General features: G+C 35.5%; 1 protein-coding gene across 6 annotated transcripts in view; it reads left to right on the forward strand.

The window, feature by feature from the left end:
* LOC150100493 (thiamine transporter 1-like) overlaps positions 1–22,874 on the forward strand; it is a 344,253-nt gene extending 321,379 nt beyond the window's left edge. For all 6 annotated transcript variants that reach the window (XM_090402459.1, XM_090402454.1, XM_090402455.1 and 3 more), the window contains exons 10-11: positions 12,432–12,546; positions 22,737–22,874. In XM_090402459.1, the coding sequence (XP_090258585.1) occupies positions 12,432–12,546; positions 22,737–22,807 (186 nt within the window). In that variant the 3' untranslated portion in view covers positions 22,808–22,874. The remainder of the gene's footprint in view (positions 1–12,431; positions 12,547–22,736) is intronic.
* Positions 22,875–24,747: the final 1,873 nt, after the last annotated feature.

Here is a 24,747-nt window from a genome sequence, read left to right on the forward strand (position 1 = left end):
ACTGATCATCCATTTCTTATTAGCCAGAACTAATTTGTCTGAACATTTCCTTCTCACCAGGTGTATAGCAACACAATACTACAATACAATACTCAATCCCTACCCTAGATTTGCCAGTGTTGCTTTATATTTGTTGTGTAGTTTAGCACAGGTTAAGTATAAAGCTCCTGTTGCAAGCCACCTATAATAAGCTGAGTTTTTTCTTCGACTGCTTTGGTACATCTATTGAACTACTTCCTAATCCTTACACTCGTTATTCCGACCCTGGTGACCTTGTAGGCATTGCCCACAAAGTGCTCTTGGTGAGATTTTTATGGGGTAGTTCACCATTGCTTCCTCCCTCCCCCCAATTTTATCCGGGCTCAGGATTGGCATTTGGCCGGGATGTATTTATGACTGTAATCCATGTGCATTCACAGGGCTGGTTTGCCTGTATGTGGGAGGGAAAACCCCAGATAAACTGGTGAGAAAAACCCTGCTGTCCACGCCCAAGACCAGCTAACTTGGCTGTGTCTGAGAAAGATCCTTAAGCTCCTCACGTCGGCGATGGGAATCAAACCCCAGGACATCCCTTTCCCAGGCAAATGTTTGCGAACTGTGCAGACCATCTATTGAACTAGGCATTGGAAAGTGGACAAGAATTTTGGGCAGAATGGAGAATGCAGGTCTATGTGTTGGTGAGGATAATTTCTGTGACTCACTCAGAACAGGTGTTTGGGTCAAAACAGCTGATACAGTAGTCTGACCATTGAATGGAAACCTAAATTTCAGAGATCATTTCATTTGGTATCAAGGATACAAGGTTGGGAGTGAGAGAGAGGAGTGGGGGAATTGTCTTTTAAAGGAAACTTGCACAAGATTGCAATCTGACTTACCAAGAGAAGTGACCTCTATAGAGTATCTGGAAGGAGAAGTAGTTAAAAAAAGATTGGCATTCGGCGAGTGGAAAAGGTTATCAGGAATTTGGGTAGGTAGGTGTACAATTTGTGTTAGGTAATTTCTTATAGCAAAAACTTCCATATCTTGCCCATCCTTGGACAGTGGTGTTAGAAAAGGGCAGCCAGTTGGAGTAATGGACAGTAAGGTCTCTTATGAAGATAGCTTCATTCTTTGGGGGTAGCAGAATTGCAGAGATCAATGCCAGTGGATGGGACAAGCACACTAAGTCAAAGAAGATCAAAAGCACAGGATTCTAAATTAGGCATTCTTTGGCAAACATTGTTGGATCTAAGAAAGGCAGAGGTGCCACCCTTATCACCAAAGGAATCATGAAGTGTATAATTTGTAGCCTGAAGATGGACTGTTGTTACTCTAGCTACAATTTAAGTTTCTGTCAAGAGTAGGTCTGCTTATCTGTATGTGATGAAGCATGCCAGTTATGCTTGCATTTATGTCATGGATGTTGGTAAAATGGATATAAGTATTTTTTTTGTAAAGGATTCTAGCATTTTTTTTTATCTTGTGCATGCTTTAACCTTTTTTGTCAAGATTGGTTTTTGAGGGAGATTTCAATTACAGTGTTGCCATAGTTGTTTCTCATGTGTTTCATTTTTAATTTAGAATTTGTCAGATTCTTTACTGACAGGTTCTCAGGCACGTGTTCTATTTGGCAACTGGCCCATGGCATCATCATTTTTACTAATTTATCCTCAAAATAAAGGAGGAAGCTTGACGTCTTTAAGTATGTTTTGCATTCCCCTTGAAGGGTAACACTCACAGTGCATGGAAAAAGGGGAAAACAGAAACTGGAAACCAACCCTGCTCTGGAGACCAAATACAAACCAGTTCAGGTCTCCAGTAAGTTATGCTTTAAAGCAAGAGTTGCATAAAAAAGAATATTGTGGAAAGTAATAAAGAAGGTAAAATCAGATTATAAAAAGAAGTTATCTGAACAAAAGAAAATCCAAAAAATGAATATTGACAGTGGAAGAATAACTTTGCTGAATGTGGTTGGTAGAAAAGTATCAGATACATAAGAATAGCTGAGTTGTTGAGTGTTTGCTTTAGTAAAGTATATATTCCAGGTAGACCCATTTTTTATCTGGATGCAAAGGGAGAACTAGATGAAAGAATGAAGGTAGATAAGTTAGAAGTATTAAAACTCTTACAAGAACTTCACTTAAATACAGCAGTTTGAATGTATAGGATATTTGCATGGGTATTGAAGGAATGCACAAAAGAGTTAGTAGTGCCTCACCTGGTTGTTCAGTTTAAATCTCAATACATGCAAGATTCCTAAAATATGAAAGTATACAAGAAAACTCTGTTATAGAGAGATGGAGTTAATGCATCTCTGGTGAGCATCAAGATACTTAAAACTCTTGTTAAGAATTGCATCCAAAGGTGGGTGAGCAGTAGAAACACTGGAATAATATATAGAGGACAGCATGGTTTTTCTAAAGGTAGATCTTGATCTGGGTGTGGTAACATATACAGGGTGTTCGGGATAAATTTGACATATTTATAATTAATTATATTTTTCCGTAAGTTACATGTATTAACACACACTTCTCTTCATTTAAAAGTTTGGACCCTTCTTCCATGATTCAGGTGGGTTCCAGCTATCCAAGGATGGATAGCTGGAACCCACCTGAATCATGGAAGAGAATAACTTGTATAATGATGATTCGTGCCCGCCATCAAAATAAGGATATTACGACTGCTGCCCAATGCTCCCTGAATACAGTAAAAACAATCAGGCATGAACTAGAGACTTGCAATGGTGACTACGAGGATGTAGCAAGAAGAAAGATCCCTAGCAGACGATCTGATTGCGTTCGTACAGCAGAATTCCTCGCAAATCTGCAGGAACAGGTGTTGAAGAACCCTGGCATTGGAATTCGGGCTTTGTTCGTGGAGTTGCTAACTGTAGTCAAGCCCTGGATAACAAGGGTAGCCAATGGTAGGCCGTATGTATGGCAGCAGGATTCGGCCCCTTGCCACACCTCTGGGAAAAGTCAAAAATGGTTGTCTGAAAATTTCTACGACTTCACCAGTCCAAATGTTTGGCCTCCAAACTCTCCAGACCTTAACCCCATGGATTATTTTGTATGGGGCGCAGTTGAAAAAGACACCAATCGCACTTCCAGTAATACAAAAGCCCAGTTAATGGATAAAATTAAAACAGTTTTTGCGGCCCTTCCCAGGGAGACTGTAGCATCAGCTTGTTCGAGGTTCCGAAGCAGAATTGAAGCTGTGATCGATGCTAATGGTGGTTATTTTGAGTAGATCTTGTTGATAGTATTGTAATTAACTCTGCCTGTAATGTTTTTTTATCAATTCATTAAATTTAATAGATACAAAGAAGATTTTCTTTTTCCTTACGAAACTGTCAAATTTATCCCGAACACCCTGTATATATATATGAGTAGTGAAAGGTGTTTATTTAGTACTCTTGTGAAATCAGTGATTTTTTATCTGTTTCATTCTTAGAATAATTCATTTTTTTATAGTATATTATTACTGATTATTGTATTTCCTCTATTTTGTTGAAATAATGTAATATTTACACAGTATTATAAAATGGTACCAAAAATTCACAAGAACAATAGAGCAGCAACAAGAAGGAATGCTAGCCTGAATAGTGCAATTCTAAACAAGGAGACTTGTTCCATTGAACAGAATTCCATTTCTAAAACTATTCAGGATACTGAGAATGAATTACCAAATAAAGACGGAATTTGAAAAAGTTGAAAAGCAATTAGAGAGACATTCCAATGACAAGAAAGGTAAGCAGCAAAAGGAAAAACAACTGAACACTGAATCAGGTAGGTAAAGTTAGTTCTGAAACTTGTGACAGATGACTGTGATTCAAAATTTAACGAATGCAACTGAAAAGCAGAAAAGAAATGTAAACGAGATGGTAGTTCTAGCAGGAATAAATGGATTAACTGGTGATAAATATAGTATGAGAGAGGATATGAAAGGATTGCTGGAAGAAGGAAGAGGAGTAAAATTATGATGGCAAATCCTTGAAGGGCTTTGTAGAAGGAATGGATGGAAGTGTTTGTATGTGTATAGTGAATTTGGAAAGAGGGATGGTCTGCTTGAATGCATTTGATATTAGAATTCTGGAGAAATTTATAGAAATGTAGTATGAGACCTAATATGGAGAATCATGGAAACTAGATTGTGATGGGAGGAATGGTGAGAATATATGCATTATCAGTGAAAAGTTACTCAACTGTATTAATGATATGAATATGCTTTATCATGGAGATGATTACGTGCTCATCTGGTTTGGACTTATGTATATGCAAGGATGTCTGTATAGGTGAATCATTAGATAGGAACAGGAATCTGAAAGTTATCCAACTGGGCATGTACACTACAGAGTTGAGTACACAGAAAGGCATGGAGATAACTTGTCTGTATGCAGATGCCAGGAGTACAGGAACAAAGGGAGGTTCAGCTTGTGACACCTCAGATTATTGCCATCAATGAGACATGGATCTCAGAAATATACTGTCTGATGTAGTGTGTAAAAAGTACAGTACTTTTAGGAAGGGTAGACAGGAATAGGAAGTGTCCAGTTAGTGTAGAAAACAAATATTGCAATATCATCATCATCATCAAATTGCTGATCTGTACCCTCATGGTGTACAGGATAATTTTGATTGTAAAACATGAAAAAGTTACACCATTACTAACTTGCAATCAACAATTTTCTTCCAAATTAATCTGTTATATGTCAAGATGCCAACATTAATATTATTATTCCTGACACCTCCAAGGAGTCCGAAGACTCATCGCGGGAGGATACCTACAACTGTCTTAACCACTACATCGAACTTCTACTATGAATCATCTCCATCAACACCATCTATCGCCCACCACAACTAGTATTTTTTGTCTGTAAATTGCATGTGTTCTGAAGGGCCGATTTGTCTGTATGCGGGATGAAAAACCAGAGTTTCTGGGAGAAAAACCCTACTACTTCCATATGAGATCGGCTAACTCACCTTTGATTGAAATTGTCCAGATAAAGATTCCTCCCGTCGCGACGAGAATCAAACTTAGGTCTATTCCAATTGAAGGGTGCAATGTATTGTTGTTCTTCCAATTGTGCTAAGGAGGTGACAATCGGAAGAACAATTATCACATCTTATATTTTTAGGCACTTTTTACTGTCAGTCCGTCTTCCTCGTCTTCCTCTGGGCCTTTTTTTTCCTGTCAATATGGCAAAAAAACACTTGTTTTGTTAATCTTCTCACATTCTAATTAAGTGACTATACCACCTGAGATTAGCTTTACTAACACATTTCTGGATGCTAACAACGACAAGTTCTATCCTAATATCCTCATTTTTAATGTGATACTGCCATTGATATTATCTTTTCAAACAATTGTTTCTTCTCAGAACTCTCATATCAGAGGTCTGTAGTCTTTGATCAACTGTCTTATTTCTAACCCATCTCTCAGATCCATAAGTTAAAATTGGTTTGAACACCATCTTGTGTACAGCTAATTTAGTGTTTTGACTAATTCCTTTCTTATTCCCTTTAAATTTACTCAGCTGACTTCCTACCATACCGGCTTTGTTGATTCTGTTGTCTATTTCCATATTTAATTTACCATCTTCACTAAAAATTTGTTGAAATGTTTTACTTGTTCTATAAGTTCACGGATACAGTTAATATTTTCAATGTTTCAGTGAATCCAGCTGTTTTCATTGTCTTTGTCTTTTTATTGTTGATTTTTATATGAAATTTATTACAATAGTTATTCAGTTTCAATTTAGTCAGGGAATCTTGTAGACTTGTGCTGGATTTATTCAGAAGTATAATATCATCTACTTAAAGTAAAGACCTAAGATTAACATTGCCAATCTTGATATTAGATTTACTACCACTTTACTTCATAATGCGATCCATGTACATAAGGAATGACATTGGAGATAATGTGCACACCTGATTAAATAAACTATCTTCCTATACCTCCTTCAATTCTAACTGCTGATGTACAGCTTAAATAGAGACTATATATTACACAATATAACTGTACTGCTTCAAAAAGCTTTCCTCTTGGCACATTCCTTTTCCAGATCAACAAAACTTAAATACAAATCCTTGTATTCAACTATTTGTCTCAAAGTGAAAAATTGATCCCAATAACCTCTGTTTGACTTGAATCCAGCTTGTTTTTCATCAAGCTTCCTTTCCACAATTGTCCTTAGCCATTTCTCAAGTATACTTGCAAAAATCTTATAAGGAATATTCAGTAGGGAAATACCTCTGTAATTTTCACATTTAGTTTTATTTCTCTTTTTTTTAAAGATGGGTACTATGAGAGAGCTCTACTCCAATCATTTGGAATTCTGACACTAGACCACCTGAATTATGCAATCTAAATTAATGTAGATTGCATAATTCAATTAATGTAGGCTCACTTCCTATTTCAAATCCTCTGAACAAATTTCTTCCCATGACGTTTGTTTAGCTAGTTTTACATAGTGCTTCACCTTCTCTGTATTCTCTAAGAGAACAAGCTGACTTATGCCAGGAACTTTCTTTTTTTCCTTGACTGCCTCTTTAATTTCCTGAGACCAACATGGAGTTCTGATTTTTCTGTCCTTACAACCTCACCACATGCCTCTTGGCTGAATCAATCAGTCAATGTTTTCTTCAGGATTTGCCATTGAATTTCCAAGGTTTGTTTCTTGTTTTCAAATCTCTTCATTTTTTTCTTCAATGTTTGTGCATTTGAGTCTACAATTCACCTCTGAAGGCTGCTGAACTTTGACTTGTTTTAAAACTTTCTTAAACACTCTACAGGTAACCCTCGTATAACGCGGATGTTAGGTTCTATAGAAATGCCGCGTTATATAAATCACATTATACGAGACTTAGATCACACGGAAAGAGTAGGGTTAGGTTCCGAAATTGTTTTTTTTTTTTTAATTATATGAACAACAACATATGCAACAAAAACAATATTTTTATTTAATTCATGTAAGTTAAGAAAACATAAACTATGTAGTATAAAATTATAAATTGTACATATATTTCATTGCACATAATGCATAAATGTTTCAGACACAATAAAATAAAGCGCATATTTTAATCGTCATCACTGTCTTCAGAAATAACATTGCGTAGATGTTCTTTAAGTGGCCGGAGGTCGTCACCACTTGAAGTCTCTTGGACATCATTTGTATAATTCTCATTGCATACTTTGGCTGGTTTAGTCATCAAGAAGTCAGTAATAAGACTTTGCTTTCCACTATGCTACAATTTTTTTTATTAAGTTCATAACATGGCACTAAACAAAAATCCAATTGTCTCTCGTGAATTTTCCCGAGCGCTCCATTGAGGGATCATTATCTGTAAAATAACTTCCTAACTTTCTTGCCAAGTCCAATCCTGCTGCTAATTTCTTTAAACTGAATTCATTAACGGATTTATCACAATCAGAATTTTCGGCAGAACTTTCCCTGCCATTTGGTTCGATGCCATCTATTAATTGTACTGGTTCCTCCTCATTTAAATCTGTTTCTCCATCAATTAATTCACTAATTTCGTTTTCAACCATATCGTAAAAGCCCTTCCACCAAAAATGTCTGCAACGTTTATTATACGACGTAGCTCGGCATCTACTAGAAGTACGAAATTTTGTTCCAGAACGGCTTCAGGCCATATTTTTTTCCAGGAAGTATTCACCATAGAGGGTTATAATTCCTTAATGGACAGAGAAATAATTTTTACACAATTCAATATTGAAAACTTTCCACGCTTGAGGCAGTGTTATGTTTGGATTAGATTACATTTTCCAAAATTAATTGAAATGTTCGCCGAATATAATAATATGACTTAAATTTTGATATTATTCCTTGATCGAGTGGTTGAATAAGTGAAGTAGTATTAGGCAGCAAAGAAAGTTATTTTAATATTCGGATGGCTTAAATTTTTTGGGTGGCCTGGTGCGTTATCTAAAATTAGTAGAATTTTGAAGTCCATATTCTTTTTCTTTGTGTAACTTTCTACATCGAGTACAAAACACTTGAAAAACCAATTTTCAAACATGCTAGCTGTAACCCATGCCTTTTTGTTGGCCCACCAATAAACAGGTAGGGTAGACTTGTCGATCCCTTTCATCGCACGAAGATTTTCAGATCGGTTAATAAACATTGGTTTTGTCATATAATCATCTGATGGATTGCTACAAAACAGTAGAGTAATTCTATCTTTGGAAACTTTGAATCCAGGAGTTGATCTTTCATTTTTCGAAATATAGGTGCGTTTTGGCATTTTTTCCCCAATATAATCCAGATTCATCCGTGTTGAACACCTGGTCTGCAGTGTAATCACCTTCTTTAATGATTTTTAAAAGTTCTGCTGGGTATTTCCGGGCAGCTTCAACGTCTGCTGATGCTGATTCTCCCTGGATTTTAAGATTATACAAAGAAAACCGCTTTTTAAAGGTTTCGAACCAAATCTTACTGGCACAAAATCCATGCTGAGAGATTTCTTCTGAAGAATCTTGATCAAGTTCTTTTAAATGTTTATAAACTTTGAGAGCTTTTTGCTTAATAAGGTGTCCATCCAAAGGAATTTTCTTTTGAGTGCAATCTTCTACCCAAATCATTAGAGATTTCTCCATTTTTTTCTATTAGAATATTGCGAACACGAGCAACGCGCTTTGCACTTACCGTTGATCCAGCAATAACACTTTCTCGGATTTTATGTTTTATGTTCATTTTGTTTGATTGTTCGAATTGTTGATTCATTTAAATTCAGAGTCCTTGCAACAACTCCTGGTTTTTCTCCAATTTTCAACCGATCCAAGATTTTAATTTTTTCTTCGAGAGAAATGAATTTCCTCTTCAATGATGTGTTTCCTCTTTCTTTGCAGTTTTAGTGGTCATTACAATAAAAATAAACTTTTACATAAAAAAAAAGCATTACATATGTAACTCACCAGGAAATAAATTGCTCAGCTTGAGAATAACACACTTATCATTTTAAATGCGCTTTCCTGGCAGAAAACGAAGACAATTTTCAACAATAAACACTTTATATAGTAAACCCTAGATGGCGAACCTATGGCACTTGTGCCAGTGGGGGCACATCTGAGAATTTTGCTGGCATTTTAACGATTTACAGGTGATATCCTTTTATACGCTTAAAAATGATTCAAGTTTTTTTAATTGTTACAATACATACTGGATGAATTTTGTTTTACACAAGACAGCAGCTATAAAGATGTGCGATATTAACAAAAGATCTTGCGACCCAAAGACAAAAGCAACCGCCAAGTGGCGAGTTGAAATACTAATTCTCTTCAATCGAATTCCATAACATCTGAAACTCTCATAACAACATTCACAACAGGGTGTCATTTATCGTTCCGATGGAACTTCTCATTAGTGACTGGCTCACCTCACACAAACATTTCAACCCTCGGTTGAATTTTATGGCTTCTTGGCAGGCAAATTCACACATTCATTATGGCTTCTTGGCAGGCGAATTCACACATTCATTATATGGCATATTTCAATTCTTGGCTAACTTAAAATAAAAGATAGCCTTTGTGATCTGTCATAATGACATCGAGAATTTCAAATGCAATAAAACAAACACTTATTTCATAATTGAAAAATTGGACAATAGTTTTTAGTTAGATACTGTGTTTCGGTGCAACATATGGTTTTGCTCAAGTTTATACAGCATAGTTCCTGTGAGACCGCGGGGACATGTGATTTATTAGTTAGCACAGTTTTTATTCCATCTGTCTCTAATTGCACTATTTGTTGAGAATGACACAGACTGCAAAAGCCTCTGTACTGTACCTTATTCAGTGATACAATAAAACTAAATTCGATACTTATAACTACTTGCGCGATACGGGCAGACATAAATTTAACGAAGATAAAATTTGATTTTTAAGTCCCGCGGTGAAAAATGTGAAAAAATAAAAAATAAAGGGTTACTAGAAATTGTAGACAGCGTTGAACAAGGGATATTACAATTTGTAAACCGCATTATATCGAAATTGCATTGTATAAGTACTACGTTATACGAGGGTTACGTGTATATATACTCTTGTGTCCTGAACCAGTTTGGAAAACATCACTATGAACTATAACATTATGAGATTTTTTATTTTATTTTATTTCTTGCATGTTCTATCCATGTGAATTTGTGCACATTTTTATGTTGAAACATGGTGTTACTAATAACTAATCCATGTCCTGAACAGAAATCCAGCAGGCATTTTCCTCCAAATTTTCCCAAAACATCTGTCTGGTAATCATTTCCTACTCTGCTGTTTAGATCTCCAACAAGGACCAATTTTTCCTTTCTCATTGTGACAGCTGGCTTCTCTAATATCTCAAAAAATTCCTCCATTTCTTCATTGGATCAATCTTCTGCACAAATAAGTCTTTGTCCAGTTCTCCATTCTGATATTTGCACACATCACTTTACTTAATATTGCCTGCTATTCAAGAAGATTATCTTCATATTTCGTGTTGAATACTATAGCTACTTCCTCTTTTCCCTGATTATACATTTTGTATTTGTTGCTTAGAGAAAGATCTCACCTGTTTTTGTCTTCTTTGTTTCAGTTACACCTCTTATGTTGATTTATCAAATTCTTCTGCTAGTGCCATTTCTTTTCAATTGATGCTTCTTACATTGATAGTACCAGTCTTGAGGATCAACTGAGTTGGGATTTGTTTCAGTAGTGACTTTGCACTGTTTCCCCAGGCAAACAGTGCAAAGAAAATTCACACTATTTCACTTCCTGGGGAGTGAAAAAGTGTGAATGAATTCAAGTATGACAGGTGGTGTAAGTGATATATTAATATCACTTTTAATAATTTAGCAGTGTGCTCATATTCTGTAATAGTGACTGCAGAATTAGATAAGGGGAATAGGTAGAAATCTAGAAATATCACTGTATTTCCAGATTTTGACAGTATTTCATACATTAAGTTGTTGTATGTTCTCAGAGGGATAGGTTTTCAAAATAAATTTGTATGATTGGAATGTAACTCCAGTCATACCCAGCACCAGCATACACCACTTGGTGACTGACAGGTATCACAAAGGGGTATATGCTGGTGCTGAGTGTGTGAAGAGGGTGATCAATGGCCTATCATAGGGTTCTTTAGTTGGCTATTTGACATGTTAATGATATTGGGGGGGGGGGAGATCTTGAGTGTGATAATATTCAGTTTGGGAGAGTAATAAGGAATACAGCTGATACAGAATCTTTTGGGTGATTTGAAGAGATTGGTTATGTGGACAACAGATAAAATGTCAGTTCAGTGTTGCCAAGTGTAAAGGTATGCATTTTGGACATTATAGACAGAGTATAATAATGGGGATTTATGTAGTGGTCAATGAAGTTAGAGACTTTGTGCTTATTTTAGACAGTGAATTAAAGCTTAAGAGTCATTTTGATAAGGTGGTCAAGTCACTGCATTGGATAACTACTATTAAAGAGAATGCTAACTTGTAGCAATAAGGGAGTTATTCTCTCACTTTACCAGGCTTTGATACGATCACATGTTGGATTACTGTGCACATTATATATATATATATATATATATATATATGTCACTTGGAGTTTAAGGAGATGAGGAAAACAGTTTCAGGGATGAGTAACTAAGATAACTTTTCTGTGGAATTATGCATATAAGTTATTCAAGATGTCTTACAGGATTAACACTGAAGAGTTTTTTTTCAGGACATTGCGGAACAAGGGCGTCACCCATAGGAATTGTGTAAGAGTGTGGTTAGCAAGGATGTTAGGATTAGATTTTTTGCTGGGAGAGTGGTGAATAGGTGGAATGTGTTGCCAGAGGTATGATAGGTATTATGTGAATAATGGATCTCCCATGATAAGTTGACTGATTCCATCGAGAGATACCTGTATAATAGTTATAATACTGGGTAGATGATGAAGATTTAATGGAAGCAATGTAGATTGAAATTAAATTCTGTTTGTTAGATTTAGGGCATAAAGTCTTATAAAGGAAATCTCTTTGTTTTTAGAACTTTACCTCATTCAGTGACCCCTATGTATGCTAACTCAATATATTCATTTTTAACTACTTGGGTAACCATCTCATACTTAGTATTACACGAGGAACTAATGATTCGATGTTACCTGTGTATATCATCTCATGCAACTGCTTCTCGCACAACATATTTGTAGTGCGAAGTACCAAAGGAATAATTAGTGACATTGAAAGTTTTGCTTCTGTTAGGACTTTTTTTTCAGAATAACACCAATACCATGAGTCACTGGGACTTTTCATCGTTTATAATGATAGTTGATCATAATTAAGGTGATGCTTATAAGTGAATTCACCATATAGTATATGCATACCAGCTGTTATTCAAAAGTACTTTTTTTCTAAATTTATTAATGCTGTATTCTAAATATGTTCAAACTGCCTTTATACCTTTTTTTCCTTTCTTTAGTTTATTGTGTACTCTGGCTACTTTATACTTCTGGCACTTGCATTTTTTATTCTTGGTATAAGAACGCTATTGAAACACAGGAACAAGAAAAGAAATAGATTGCTAGATATGAACGGTGAGTAAATAATGTCATTATACTGTATGAATACCCATAAATAATATGTAATAGCAAAATCTTAGTGGAACTAGAAATTATTTATTTATATTGATTAAGATTTTATATTAAAAAAGAAAATACACCTGAAATTTCAAAAGTTAAAGATGACTGCCATATTTATAAAAATTTCACTTTAGTTACTTTTTTATTATTATTTAGTGAACATAATCATGGAGCCAAAAAGATTATGAAATTAGATATCATACTGAAGCATGGAACCAACAAATGTGTGTAGGGATAAAAGCCAAAATAAAAATACTATAAATCAAAAAAAAAAAAAAAGTTTTAAGAACTGAAAAATCTGTGGTACACATGACAAGCTAGTAGTGTGAATTATGTGCTGGCTCACTGTACTAACTAGTATATGCAGTAAATATTTACCTGGTTACTAAATGAACGAGATACTGGCAATTTTTAAGACTTAGCTGATCAAACTGTATTCTGAACTTAAACTAGAAACAAATACGATAGTAAAACATGATGAAACGTCATGCTGGTTGTGAGTCAGTTAAACAGTCCTTGCTGTTTTCATCAGGGAAGCAAGGCAAACTCATTTTCTGCAGAATTTAAGATAGGTATCAACGGAAAAGAAGTTGAACTGCCAGAAGAACTAGAGAAGTAGTGTGTGACACACTTTGCAGTCAGCTCAGGCAGTACAATTACAATCATCCCCAATCTCCATGCAAAAAAACCTACTTATCACTTCCTACCCATATAGTTCCAGGGTGACTTTTTTCTTCCACGTTATTCTGATAAAAGTCAATTGCTTCTGAACTTTTCCAATATCACTTTTTGATTTCAAAAACTGTGCACAGTGGTCCATATACAATGAAGCCAACTTCTACAAGTTGGTCTTCTCTGCATCTGTCAGCACACTCTTTTACACAATGTTCTCTTTTCTTGGGCCACAAGTGGAGGGTGTTCGTGCAAAGTTTACTGTTTCAAGTTGGTATCCGCTGCAGCGTTGCCAGAATCATTTGTACTGTCCTCGCAATTTGAGCAATGTTTCCTCTAAATTTAAGGTTCTTATTTCCTCCTCCTCCAATATATATCCCCACTAGTTATATGTTCTGCATCTCATCTTTGTTTTCTTAATTTTACTGCACTTTGCAACATTGAACTGCTAACCTCACTCTCATGCCAATTCAATTTGTCCATTCAAGTCCTCTCATAAAGCCACTGCTCTACTCCTCATAGTTCTTCCCAGCTCTGCATCATCTGAATATCCTCACACAAACCTTTATCAGTATTATTAACATACTGGTAAGGGTCCTAAAAGCATCTTGGAGCAGTGACATGGTTTGAGAAGCTACAAGGAAAGAATGTTAGTCATGCATGGGAACCCAGAGTCAGGATGATAAACCAACTGGGGGTCAAGTGGATGAGCAGGGATATAAAGCAAGGGCTTCAAAAAAAAAAAAAAAAGGGCATATAAAGAAAAATGTGATCAGCATACCATCAGAAGTATAAAATGCAAGCAAGAAAGGAGGTAGAGGTTTTTCACCCCTCAGAACAGGCAAATCAGCCCTGGCAATACACATGGATTTACAGCCATGAATACTTACAATATATGTGGAAGAGATAGGATCCTCACCCAATGTCATTATGTCCGTAGTTAACCATGATTCACATCACGGTAGTCAACCTCCTTGATAGGAGATGGCACATGAATGGAATGGGATGTCAGAATTGAGGTAGATGATTAGTGTTCAGCATATTGAAAAATATCAATGTGAGTACAGTAGTAGGACTGCATGGCATATTGGCCCATGTGCTACATGAATGTGTAAGAGCAGTGGCGCTGCTGTGGATGAAATTGTTCAATCTAAGTCTCAGCTCTGGTAAGCTTCCAGGGGACTGCAAAGAGGGTAAGATAATTCCATTACATAAAGGTGGCTCCAAGACAGAAGTAGAAAATTACAGACCAATTTATCTAAGGAGTGGTAGTTAAAGGTAAAATCTAGTAGTGTGTGGAGAGGAATACTATACTCTATGGTGGGCAACACAGCTTTGTAAAAGAGAGGTCCTGCCTTGGTAATTTACTGTTTTATAGTAAATTAGATAAGAGAGGTGGGCACACCATCATACTGATGGATTTTGCAAAGGCATTTGACAGAGTACTGCATGGAGAACTATTACAAAAGTTGAAACAGGTAGCATGGATGGGGGGTGCTCACAAACAGACACCAGAAAGTGGTATATGATGGAGAATGAGGATGACTAGTGGAGTGCCTGAGGATTATGTACTAGGGCCACTACTCTATAATTTGTATATTACTGATATAGGGAAAGATTTAAGGGGATATATTCATTTGTTTGCTGATGAAAAACTGAGAGAGCAATAGTTAATAACGGTGATGTAAATATCCTGCAGGATAATTTAAATGAATTAGCATTATGGACAGGTTGTCAATTTAATAATGCAGAATGTAAGGATATGTACTTCAGCTCAAAAAGGTTACATACTGTATATCACATTGATGGTAATGGATTGCAGGAAATTCATGAGGCTATGGACTTGGAGATAATAGTAAACTAAGTTGAAGTCTGGGTGGGGGCATGTTGCGGAAGAGGGCAAAATGGCTCAAAGGATTACTTGGATATTGAAAAGCATGCTAGGGAAGATATTGTCCCTTGTTATAAGACTATTATTCAGCTGTATCTTGACTACTGTGCATGGATTTGGTCACCTAAGTTTCATGGAGAGATTAAGTGGATTGGACAGTATGCAGAGATAAGTGAAGAAGTTGCATTCATGAACACCAATTTAAATTCACACCATGTAGATTGTAATGTAGCTTGTTTGTTTGTATACTCCAGATGATGACTTTTGATATAAATGCCAAAATGTCGAGCGATTATTTTAGTTTATATTAAACTGAAGTTTTACTATAACATGGCAGTTTCCATAATTTTTAATAAAGAATGATAATATTATGAGAGCCACTGTAGCTCTGTCAGTATAGATGAAGCAGTTTAGTAGGAAAGACCTGGGTTTATCCGTCTATGACATGAGGGACCTTTATCTGGTCTCCTTTGACTAAAGGTGAGTTAGTTGGTCTCATATGGAAGTAAAGAATTTTTTCGCCTGGAAACTCAGATTTTTCATCCCTCAGAACAGGCAAACCGGCCCCATGAACATACATGGATTTCAGCCACGAATACTTACAATATGTGGAAGACAGGGTCGTTACACCTGTGGTCAACCATGAGTCACATCATGGTAGCCAACCTCCTGGATAGGGAATGACACATGAATTAGAATAATATTATGTACTTCAGTATTAATCAATATTAACATGCTAATTTCTTTAATTTGTTCTGTTTATGATCTCTAGAAGCTGAGTAAGGGTATAGTTAGAAAACAAGTGAGGTCCAGGTTCTCCGTTGTGGCGAGTGTGTGGTAGGGACTAATTACCAACCCAAGTTTAAGAAGCTGACAATTACATTTATACCACAAAAAGTAGGACTATGTTTAGAACTCTGTGTATTCTGTCAAAACAAATTCACTGGTGTCCAAAAGCTAAGCACAAACTACATATTTACATCATCATCAAATTCCTGCCATGTACCCTCAAGGGGTGTACAGGATATGACAGTACTACATGAAAAAATTACATCATTACTAACTTCCTATCTACAATTTTCCTCCAAATCAGTCTGTTACTTGTCAAGACTCCAACATTATCAGATCTTATATTTCTATCGTCTAAGGCACTTTGTACCGTATCAATCCACCTATATCTTGGTCTTCCTCTGGGTCGTTTTCCTGCCAACCTGGCAGAGAACACTTGTTTTGCTAATCTTTCCTCTCCCATTCTATTTAAGTGACCATACCACCTGAGATTAGCTCTGCTAACGCATTCCTGGATGCTGACAATGTCAAGTTCTTTCCTAATATCCTCATTTTTAATATGATATTGCCATTGATGCCATCTGTTCACGCCTATAATCTTTCTCAGGACTCTCATATCTGTGGTCTCTAGTCTTTGGTCAAGTGTTTTACTTCTGACCCAGCTCTCAGATCCATAAGTTAAAACTGGTTTGAACACTGTCTTGTATACAGCTAATTTAGTGTTTCCGACTAATTTCTCTCTTATTCCATATGAATTTATTCAGTTGACTTCCCACCATACCAGCTTTGCTGATTCTGTTGTCTATTTCTATATTTAATTTACCATCTTCAGTAAAAATCGTGCCTAAGTAGCTGAAATGTTTTACTTGTTCCACAGGTTTTCCATTCACAACACAGTTGACATTTTCAATGATTCTGCCTATTTTCATTGTCTTTTTATTGCTGACCTTCATACCATATCTATTACAACAGATATTCAATTTAGTCAGAGAATCTTGCAGACTTGTAGCGGATTTATTTAGAAGTATAACATCATCCGCATAAAGCAAAGAGCTGACATTAACATCTCCAATGTCAGCTCTTTGCTTTATTCCTTCATAATGTGATCCATATAGATAATGAATAACAGAGGGGATAATGTACATCCTTGTCTCACACCAGATTTAACATTAAACCATCTTCCTGTACTTCCTTCAATTCATGTGGAGGTCTCCTCTCAGTTATACAGCTTTGACCCTTAAGCACCCCACATATTTACATGTATATGAAAAATATTCATGACTACAGCCTAATGGACATAAACACAAAAAATGTGTTATAAATTGCAATATGTTTTTGGCAAAAGTTACAAATTTGCTAAGGAGATAGTTAAGGAATTAATGTACCATGTTGTACAATCATTATATTATATTAACAAAACAAGTTTCTCTGCCAGGTTGGGAGTAAAAAGACCAAGATATATGTGGATTGATATAGTAAAAAGTGCCTTAGAAGATAGAAATGTAAGATCTGATAATGTTGGAGTCTTGACAGGTAACAGATTGATTTGGAGGAAAATTGTAGATAGGAAGTTAGCAGTGGTGTAAGTTTTTCATGTAGTACTATCATATCCTGTACACCCGTTGAGGGTACATATCAGGAATTTGATGATGATGCTTACAGAAAACTATGTAGAGAGACATTTTAGTAAAGAATATGTCAACCCCAAACTGCAATGCAGCTCTCCAATGTCATACCATGCTTAGCACTCAGTGATTCAGGAGTTCTTGAGGCAAACTGGCCCAATCCTCCTTCAGAGTATTGTTTGTTTTCTTTCTTATTGTGTCCTAAATATGTTCTATGGGGGTTGAGATCTGGGGAGTGTGCTGGCCACTTCAATTAATATCCTTAGCCTCTAGAAATATCTCCACTGCTCGTGTACAATGTCATGTGGCAGTGCCATCCAAAAAAAAAAAAAAAATTTTTTTTTTCCGCCTACAGCAGCACAGAACAATCAAACATGAAGTTGAAGAACTTCATGTTTGATTGTTTGATGTACAATATTCATTGCAATATTGTACATCAGTTAGTCCTTTTTTCTAGCACCTGTAGTTCAGTGCATCCATGTCATGTTGTACCATCATTATATTAACAAAACAAGTGTTCTCTAATAATGCCTTCGGCCATATCTATCCCTTTCAAAAACATTCTCACAAGATATAAGCAGTACCATTTTCACACCAGATCAAGTGTCATCTAGAATCAGAGGAAATACTAAAATGACTCATATGTAAAGAGTACATTAGCCCATTGATGTCTTGTCCAGTTATTATGGATACAACACCGCTTAAAATGTGCTCTACGATAAGCCGTAGATAAAGGGATGCAGACTACAACCCTTCGGGTATATAGGCCTACTTATCTGTGTTTGAATGGAGCAGACTTGCAAGCTGTCCTGCCAAGATACATCAATTATAATTGATGGTATAATTGGTTTTAATAGCAAAACATAATTATGTTTTGCTGTTATAACCAAAAAAAAAAAAAAAATCTCTTAGGAAGCATCTGGGACACATTCCATTGGTTTGAAATGCTACTAAGAGCCTGGATACAATTCTATGCAAGATTCCAAACTCTTTGACAATATCAATAATTCTGCAGCCTTCTTCAAGCTTTCCTATGTATTCAAGCCTATCTATGGTATCATAGATAGGCTTGAATGTGGTAAGATAATATTGAACTTCTTTACGATGTAAGAGATACGTTCTGAAATACCTTTAATATACAGAATGGAGAATAGCAGTAGTTTGATCAAGTAACAGATGGCATGGGTTCTTTGAAGGAGTTATTTAATAACAATATACTTCTGTGATGGATATGTCAAATGTGAATGAAGGTTTTCAATACAGTAAAACCTCGATTAGTGTGCCTGTTTTAAAGAATGCATTTAGGCGCACTAATCGAGGGATTGCTGTATACAGTTGTTGATAAGGAACCATGTAATTTCCTTTTTATAAAGACATTGAGGTAGGATATAGTCCCATTTGATTCAAGTTCCATAGTGAATTCAATTGTATAATTGAAGGTTATTAATGCTGTACATTTTTTGTAAGGAGACTTTAGTTGTTGATGTAAGTTATTCCAAATAACAAAAGTATTGTCCATATAGCTACAGGGAAGATTTTGAATCAAAAGTGGATATTTTTGATTCCAACTGTTACAAATATGGAAATTCTCCGGCCCTCAGTAATGGAACATTAGTAAAGACTGAAGTTATATTGAAGCAAACTTCCAAATTTTGTATATAGGATTCCTATGGATTGCAGAGGCTATCCTGTTTAATGTAACTTCCATAAATCCTTGAGGCTTTGCATGATGAGTTCTAAGTTTTCAAACTGTATCAGGATCAAATGAAAATACATTATCCAGAGATTAAACTGGCTTTTGGTTGAATCTCTACCTATTTTTCCAGTGCTTTTTTTTTTTTTTTTTTGTGCGACAGTATGGTATACCAGCACCTTTGATAACCTCTGTTAACAAAGCATCTGTACGTCTGAAGTGGTGATTTGTGAGATGCAGTATGCTTAGAAATTTGTCATATTTGGTAACTTTTTTTTTACATGTTTATTTATCTAGTATGAAAATAAGTTATTTAATGAAATTTACATTTTTCACTGCATCTATTAAGATATTTGCTATAAAAATTATTTATATTTTACATATGTATACAATAAACCGTATTTTTATGCTATTATACCAAAAGCGTCATCACACTATGAAGCAAAAAGATCAGTAAATATCTAATAAGCTCTTCTATTTTTATATTATCAGTAAATACTTTAGTTTTCTTTTCATATTTAAAAAAAAAAAAAAAAAGCATTTTTTTTGTTTATATTCACAGAAGGGTCAGTGATATATGCATAATGTTTAACTGTTTAAATAAACTAATTCAAATTAATATGCTTGCAACTTGGATTCCTCATGGCACTACAACTACCTCTTGTCATTCAGTGGCTTAAACAAGAGGGTATCACATCCAGCATAATGGATTTTCTGTGTACTGCCTCCAAGCTAAAAATTCCATTCTCTTTCTTAGCTTGTGATACAGTCTGTAACAAAACCCATCAAATCTAAAGCAGACTTTATGAACTAAATCTGCCATTGGTTGCAGTCGCTCAAATGGCAGCAAGCTTTCTAGTCCTTGGTGAGGCTGTTTGGCAAAACTGCCCTATTATGTTTCCACTTCTCTCTCTCTCTCATAGCAACGTATCCTAAAGAAAAGGCAAGAGTCCTTCTTGGCATCAGTCTTCTACTCCAACACTTATTTAGACAACCAAGTCAGATAACCCCTTTAGTATTCCACCAACTTCACTATGCCTCCTCTGATCTTTTAACAGAAAAAAAAATCTTTGTTAGTCTTAATACCAATAAGTCCTCTAACCAAGATCATGCCCCCCCCCCCCCCCCCAGCAGTAAAGAGATTGTTCTCCAGAATCAACACCCACCATTTATCACCTTCACAAGCTGTCCTATTCATCTGGTATCTAACACTGTGAAATGATCAAACTAACTTCACATTGCCCTCACTTCAAGTACTCTCAAAAGTGAAGAAAAGGTCATAACTAGTTTCTTTACCGCCTAGCAACTTAGTAGTTAATTAGTGATCACCAAGATAGATTCTGTCATTCTTGCCCTACTACAGCAAGTCTTCTCACTAACATTCATTTACCTTACCCCCCTGCACACACACAATTTGAGTGGATTGCTAACATCCTCTCTAGTTGTTCATTTTCATATCATGGTGGTTAGTTCCTACTTATTTGATTTTTCCATCAATGCCAGAGTACTCCAATAGTCTATTTATGCTTTCACTTATACTCTTTCTCCTATACATCAATGATCTTTTTTTTTTTTTTATTAATGCCTAATCTTATTCATAGTTTTGTTGATGACAGCACATGCTCCATTCCTCATCATTCAAAAACACTTGAGTATCTTCTATGGCTAATGCCTTAAACCAATCTTCAAGTAGAGTGAAGATCATTAGTAAATTACAATGCTACCAAATACCATCCTGCTTTATTTCCAGTAGGAAAGACCATGCTTCACTCTCCCTCACTTTTGATAACACACTGCTAGCCACCTAAGACCAGCTCTCTTCTTGAGCTAACTTTCACATATACCCTATTCTGACATAAATTATCATGTTCACAGCTTTTACAACGAGCTTGGTATTCTTTTTTTTGTTCTAAATATTACTTCAGTTCTTATCAACTAACACTTTATAAATCCAAAATCTGTTCAACTTTAGAATACTCTTTTCACATCTTGGGGGTGGCATACCTAAAAACTCCATTATATAATGGTAGATTGTATCCAGAAGAAAGCTATTTGATTAATATTTGCTCTTCTCTCCTTCCCTCCAATGAATCACTTTTCCATAGATGCTCTGCATTGTTTTTTCTATAAAAATATTTCCAAGAGGTTGCTTCAACGAACTGATTCCCACTATTCCTCCAGTTTTCTCTGATCATGTATGAACATGAGAAGCTGTTGTTCAACAACCGTTATCTCCAGGCTCACTCAACTTTTCATTGTCTTCCTTCATTCCACATATCTCTGTCCTTTGGAACAGTCTTTCCATTATCCATTTCCCTAATGCATACAACTTTGAATGCTTCAAGAAGCACATTAACAGATTCTTTTCTTCTAATATATATTAAAAATATATCAGAAATAAAATCTCACTGTTAATCCTGATGGTGACAACAAAGACCCATTATTATTCAATCATGTTGTGAGATTAACAAGGACTTGACAAATGTCAGTGAATACCATCCCATTAAACAAAACTGATGAAAACAAAAATTTTGATCTAGTAAAAACCTAATGAAATACAAAATTCTATGCATGTGATGTCATAATGTATGTGAGCATTGCTGACATGAAACACAAAATGTTTCCTAATGCTTAAGTGAAATTATCAAGAAGCACTTCATAATGTTGTCATAAAAAAGAAACCAGGCTATGTTAAATATTTGCTATTTTTTTTTTTTTTAATTTTATTACTTTAATGATGCCTTGGGGCCAAAGCAACAAGTATAATACCTATACAACCGGAAATAATTAAAAATTTCTTACCACAATTTATTTACATAAATTGCACTGCTCGTTTCCAGAATATGTCCACGTAACTTTGTAAAATTCAAAGATTTAGCATTACAGAGCCTCAAACAAAATAAGAGATTGCTCAACTCCAACACTCGTATATATCATAGTATTATTTTTCTTTCACTTAATAACAAAAAAAAGTGAATAAAATGTCACACACGCACATATATATATATATATGTATATCTTTACAAACTTTTTTTTTTAAATAATATTTAAATAACTCTTCAAATAAATTTCTTATATATATATTTGAGTATAACACTGATCCCCTGACATGTTCCCATGAGCTGAAAACGCCTTAATATAAAATCGATCAGGTCTGTAACAGGAACTACCACAATGATAAAAGAAGGTAGAAGAAAAATTGGTTTCCAATTAAGTTTCTTATTTAAAAAAAAAAGTACTCAGTAGAGCTAGCAAAACCTTCTCTGATAATCATCGATTCTATTTGTGCTACTAGTTTTAGATCCTTCACGTTTTTCTGGATATGAACACTCAATTAAAAACTGACATATCTAGATCCATCACTAACTCTTTTCAGTTTCTCTGTTTATATCATTAGAAATATCCTCTTCAAAACAGTCATCTTCATCTGAATAATCTAAATTTGATCCTATTTGTATTCTTCTGTTCTTTGCAGAAGGCGATGCTGATCGAGATCGCACTGGAGAAGGACTAGATGGAGGACTACCAGATGGCGATAGTGCATGACGTATACGACCTTTGCTTTCTTTCCAAAAATGATTCTGGAACATAAAAAATATATTCTCAATATTTTTATTAAAGTAAATTACACTTGACAAGAAATTATATTATTTTTCATCCTTAGTTTACCTAATAATGTGCACAAAGTTTTGGATGTGTGGAATACCTTCTCAATTTGTACAGAGGCATTCAGAATTCCCTAATATTCCATATAATGCACAACTCATGCCTGATAAGTGTCTAATGTCATGCATTATGGAAAGGAATTTATCCAGACCTGTTTTAACCTTTACTGAAATCTTATCTGGGTTAGAGATAACACAAAAGTCACATTACCATACACATCAACCACTAATGAACAGGTGATGTGCAATACACATCCTCTCTCTCTGTCAAGCTAACCCCCTTCCCATGACTTGCTTCCACAAAAGTAACTATTGAAAATACTGTGAGCATTCCACTGCAAAAAGACTAGGCCCCACTTGAGTGGGGTCTAATTAAGTTAAATTGTTTAATCCTTTATCTAAGTGGAAGCAAAGTTTGCATGTAAAGTTTCTTCCCAACTAGGATGCTTGTATAAGTGGGCTAATGACTTCACATTAATTGCCTTAGTATCCCATAATGCACAATGTGTATAATTTCTTCAAACTTGATATTTCTTCTCGGTCTGGTTCCCAATGAAGAAACCTCAATAAAGGTTGGAACAAGTCTGGGTAGTAGCTTTCCCCATAATGCATAGCATTATATACACCCAAAAAAGGAAGCATGCTTTGCAGTATGGGATACTAAGGCAATTAATGTTAAGACATCAGCATCTTAATACAAATAGCCTAGTCATGAAGATACTTAGATTAAATAAGAATATAATTTCTTGATATCTTTAATTTAATTTACAAAATGAAAAAACTTTCAACAACCAGGTGGTCTAGTTAGCACCAATACCCAGCTTATTGAAAGCCTGAAGTGGAAAATGCCAGTTTTTTTTTTTTTTTTTTTCCCTGCCTGCTGAATACAGTGTGAGTGATGATGCCCTTCAAGATAATGACAAACAGAAACCCAGAACCTTCATTTTGAGGGCACATCAATAAAAATACTAGTCCTGTGAGCTGACCATCACAAACTATGTGGGTCCAAACCTGTCAGGAGGCATCCCAGTCAGATGGCACATAATTTTGTTGCCATACTGTACTAAGTCATATCTGGAGAGAGAGAGAGTGTCCAAGTAATTGCATGTGGGAGGCCAACAAATATACGTTTATTTAAAATTTATTTTGTATCTTCATGGAATCGCATCATATGCACACATGGTTCATATGGTCTAGAAATAATCTGCTCTTAGCATTCTACCTTGTACAAGGGTGGTCTGAAAAGTTCTCGGCCTTGACCATAGATGGCAACACTATCGGCAAGATTTTTTTTTCTTAGTTGGTACGTCTGTCATAAGCATCCATTTGAAATTGCAAGTCACTCTATCAAGTAGTTTGTTTTATACAGCTGTCTGAAGCAAAAGTGTTGTTCTGTATCCCTTGAAATGGATAAAATTCTTTGTAAAAGAAGGTTTATGGGCACTCTTCTCCTTCGTTTTCAACAATTAAGAAATGGGCTGCCAAGTTTAAAACGTGGCCATACCAGCCTTGAAGATGATCCACGCGAAGGACGTCCAAAAAGTGTAACAACACCAGAAATCATTGATCAAATGCACAATACGGTATTGGATGACTGGTGAGTCAAAGTGTGTGAAGTTGTTGAGGCTATAGGCATTTCAAAAGAACGTGTAGGATATATTTTGCTTGAAGAATTGCAAATGAAAAAGCTCTGCGCAAGATGGGTGCCACGCTTGCTCACAGCAGATCAAAAACACACTCGCATGAAAATCTCTGAACAGTGCTTGGAGTGTTTTAACAAGAATAAAACTGATTTTGTGTGTTGATTTATTGCTATGGATG

This window comes from Typopeltis vanoorti, chromosome 13 (assembly GCF_054136105.1).
Source record: "Typopeltis vanoorti isolate ZY-2024b chromosome 13, IOZ_Tvanoo_1.0, whole genome shotgun sequence".
NCBI lineage: Eukaryota > Metazoa > Arthropoda > Arachnida > Uropygi > Thelyphonidae > Typopeltis > Typopeltis vanoorti.